At 42.5% G+C, this 4,309-nt stretch overlaps 1 protein-coding gene across 1 annotated transcript in view; it reads right to left on the reverse strand.

Moving 5' to 3' along the window:
• The window catches only part of ank2b (ankyrin 2b, neuronal), a 97,182-nt gene extending 95,177 nt beyond the window's left edge, over positions 1 to 2,005 (reverse strand). The window contains 1 exon segment of the mRNA XM_052149164.1: positions 1,649 to 2,005. Within this exon segment, the coding sequence (XP_052005124.1) occupies positions 1,649 to 1,777 (129 nt within the window). The 5' untranslated portion in view covers positions 1,778 to 2,005.
• Positions 2,006 to 4,309: the final 2,304 nt, after the last annotated feature.

The following is a 4,309-nucleotide window of genomic DNA, read 5'->3' on the forward strand; positions in this document are numbered from 1 at the left end:
TGCTTGTGTGGTTATAGCACACATGGACTTCATATGGGGTGCTGGGATTATAGTGTGTGTGTAAATTATAGTATGTCCTTCGCTGCAGGCGTAACTTGAAGGCGTGTCTGCCTGCCTGTCCAGTACCGAATGGTGTGTGTGTGTGTGTGTGTGTGTTGCATGCAGATGGATGTGGACTCAGGCTGTTTTGGTTGCCCGATTTCTTTGTTTTGGTCGATTTGTTTCTTTGTATTTTTGTTATCCTCTGTTGGTCCCAGTGAGCATTTCTATATTCTAGAGTCACTTTAGTGTCATATTTTAATTATTGCCTTTTCTCGTGTCTAATTTGACTATTTATTGTGCTTAGGAAGTGCTGCGGCCTGTTTGACATGATTAGTTTTATTATACTGGTTTGCTGACTTGTGTAGTGTGCTCAACTGGTGTGATGGGCCTATCTGGGTGCAGTTTGCTTCCCTGGAGGTCGGCCCAAGCCCTCTTTTAGCTGTTTTTAAACTAATAAAGTATTGAGTCGGTTTTTTAGTATGTAAAAGTGAATTGTTTGTATGCAACGTGACCCAGTTTAGGTTTCTTTTACCTTGACGAAAACAATATTTGTGTTTCTGGGCACAGCGCAGACTCCTTCTTCCTGGGCCCTTACTAAGGGTCTGGTTTCAAGTAAGGCTTAATTCCTGGGGTGAAAGTCCCAAGGTGGCACAGTCGAACTCTCTCTTCTAAATTAAAACCCTCAATTAGTCATTGTACTCCACCCTCCACTCTGCTACACAAATTTGGCAAATGGCAGAAGATTGACCATTTTTAGAAAGCATGAAAAATGGAAATTAGTCACACAGCTTGCTTCTGAGTTTCAAGTCTATTACCCTGCAACTCTACGTGACTATGACATGTCCTTTCTCTTTGCAATAGCTAAAAAACATACATGTCCATCACAGAACAATGCAGCACGGGTTGAATGACAAGAACGACGTATGCAGATGTAAATGTCCAAAAATGCATGGCCCTGTGAGAACACAAATACAAGTGCTGATTCAGAAAGGTGGTGCAAAACAACAGAGATACAGAAAGAGATAATAAATGAAATATTAGGATATGAGATTAACCCTCTGATGCATGAACCCAAGGTTCTTGGTGCATCACCAATTTGGTCAGCCATGTTGACTTCATGCTGTCATAAATCAAACACAGAATGACATATAAAGAGATCAGTTATGCTGAATTATGTGCAAGGGTAAAAGGTAATCACTCATGGTGGTTTGGATGCAATATCACACCCTAAATGGTTAAAAATGGCTTTTGAACACCATGCACCACAGGGTTAAAGTGAATACAAACTACAGGCTTTGTCTACTATAGGCACAGATGTGGGATAGACATGAAGCTGCCTGCATCGTATTCACTTTATTAAAAATGAAACACATCACAACACTGAAATATCTGAGAGCATCGATGTAGACGGGTGCAACGAAAACACAATGATGAAGCTAATGATGTGTCCTCCTTTATCAGGCAGGTGCTTCTTGCGCCAGACGTGAATGTTGATGGATGGATGATGGATAAGTGGAGACGAGGTGGAGGAGTTTTTAGGGGTACCGGTGTCCCTGGAGCTCCAGTGGAAGTTAGGTGAGATGGAGAAATCCAGCGCCTTTATTACCTTACGCCTGCGCTCAGCTCTTTCTCGCGAGCGCCTCCTTTTCTCGCGGGCTTTCTCCAAAGCCTTCAGGTCAGGACCTTGCTCCATCTCCACCCGGGCCTTTTTGATGCTCGCTGCAGCGTGCGCCATATTCCCTCAATAGTAGCAAACAAGCAGGAATTGAGGACGGAATGACGCTGGCGATGAAGGAACAAGTCTAAGGTGACTTTCAAGCCCAAGGCCGGACAAGCGACGCCCGCTGTCACAGCTCTAAAACAACGCAGGGAGATAAAGAGAGAGAAAACAGGAGACGAGAGACAAGCAGTGATGCTCAACTCCTCCCACGACGGGTCTTATGAGACTCGCTGCAGCACTCTCTGTTCTTATGAGACTCGCTGCATCCTCTCTGTTCTCTGGAAAACAGCATTTAAGGTACGGATGTGCGAGAGAGGGAGCTAGAAAAGGGGTGGGGAGTTGGGAGGTGTATACGCGTAAATAATATGAACAGAAAGCAGCAAGTGGGACAGACACCCCCTCCCCCCCTCCCCTCCCCAGCGTTAGCCGCTTAGCTTTGGATTGTGTCACAATCAGTCATTAGAAAACACGGCTTCCCCGACCAATCCTGTTTTTCCATGGTCTCTAGGCAGGCTGGAGGGGGACTGAAGGGTGTGGTTTGCCTACCGTACCGCTCACTGTTGCTTAAGAGGAGAAAATGGGTCCAGCCATACGAGGAAAACCAAGAGGGGGAGATGAAAGATCGAAGACACCTCTCTCCTATCCCGCGGAATTCCCACATCCCCCTCCCAACCTGCAGAGGAGAACATGGTGCAGTCTGCGTGTGTGTGATGCTAGCTGTATCTCATTTCACACAAGCAAGCATACATGGCATGCGCCTTTGCTTGGCACATTAACTGGGCTTCTTTTCACCATAGACATGGACAAAACAGAGACGTACAGATGAAGAACACAAAATGGGAAGAATGTCCTGTAAATACTGTAGAAGGGATCAGAAAAATTGCCTTTTATTTCGTATTAAATATCCTTATATGCAAGATAATATCCATTTGAAACTGTTATGACATGCACGTAGCCAATCGAACAGATATAAAAACACATCCAGTTCCTAAAATCGTATTTATTTATTAACTATTATTAATATAATAATATTCACACAATGTAAAACAGTCCTAATTCAGTCTTGGCCCACAACTACAGTAGCCTACTTGTTATGATGCAACACAAGCCCACCAGTAGGAAACAGTCCTTAAACCCTACCGTCACTACCTAGAAGCAACCTTGAGATAACCGTGTATTGTGCAAGAACATTATCTGTGGCAGGGCAGTGCACAGTTTTGTCAATTTTATTATCCCATCAAAAATCAACACAATGCGAATGGCTGTTCCACCATAAATCCTTTATCCTGGTGCCATCTGCTGGTTCACCACTGCTATCTCCTCATAGTTCACAATAATGGAGCATCAACATGTTCATTACATACACTGTATTAACTGATAGATTTGACACATACATTTCTACAACGTCATTTTCAGACCATTAATTATCATTACAGTTAGTACAACGCAATTAGCTCAAGTGATCTTTTTTTAAAGGGACAGTTCACCCAAAAATTAAACATCGCTCATCATTTATTCACCCTCATGCCATCACAGATGTGTGTGACTTTCTGTATTCTGCAAAACACAAATTAAGATTTTTAGAAGAATGTTTCAGCTCTGAAGGTCCATACAATGCAAGTGAATGGTGACCAAAACTTTGAAGCTCCAAAAAGCACATAAAGGCAGCATAAAAGTAACCCATACAACTCTAGTGGTTCAATCCATGTCTCCTGAAGCTATGTCATTCAAACTTGACATCTGTGGTCATGATTTCAAGCTTGATTACACTTCCTAGTGTAATCCCGTCTAGCAGTCTGCACGTGCATCAAGCACTTGGAAGCATAATCGAGCATGAAATTATGATCGTGATGAGAGAATGCAATGGAAAGTTGTACTGTGAAAAAGGAGTTATATTCTGGTTTGTTTTCACCTAAAACAGATTGGATCTCTTCTGAAAACTGGCCCCAAAGTGAGCCTTGATTCTCCCAAGGTTATTCTTTTCCATTAACATCGTATGACAGGGTTTTTTTTCTTCTTTTTCCTTGCCGCAGTCATATTTGGCTTTCTCACTGGGGGTCTAAATACACCTATTATTTACTTATTAAGCCACAGTCAACAATCAGAAATGTATCATATCGTGCAATGATGACATTACAGTTTATTTTCTGTTATAGCATCATTTCCTGTAAAGCTGCTTTTGAAAGCACATTGCCTGTTGTGAAAGCGCTATACAAATAAAAATGACGACACTACACTAGTGATGCCATTTGTTTGGATGCTAACACACATGGAAATCCTGTTCAGAGCTAAATGCAACCTCACACATATTTCTGCCAAACAATGATGATCGGCCAACATGGCATTTTACTCTTAACTTCTAATGCATTCTGGCTCAATCATCTTTGCCTGCATGCAGCTTTGAATGAAAACGCAATGCTGCGTAACAAAACATAGGCGTTACGATAACCAATGGAACAAATCTAGGCCTTAGTGCAATTAATTATAGTTGTGAGTCCCAAGAGCCAAAACACACACTCGATGTACGCTGCCATGTCCGGGCCTGTG

This window comes from Xyrauchen texanus, chromosome 1 (genome assembly GCF_025860055.1).
Source record: "Xyrauchen texanus isolate HMW12.3.18 chromosome 1, RBS_HiC_50CHRs, whole genome shotgun sequence".
Taxonomy (NCBI): Eukaryota; Metazoa; Chordata; class Actinopteri; order Cypriniformes; family Catostomidae; genus Xyrauchen; species Xyrauchen texanus.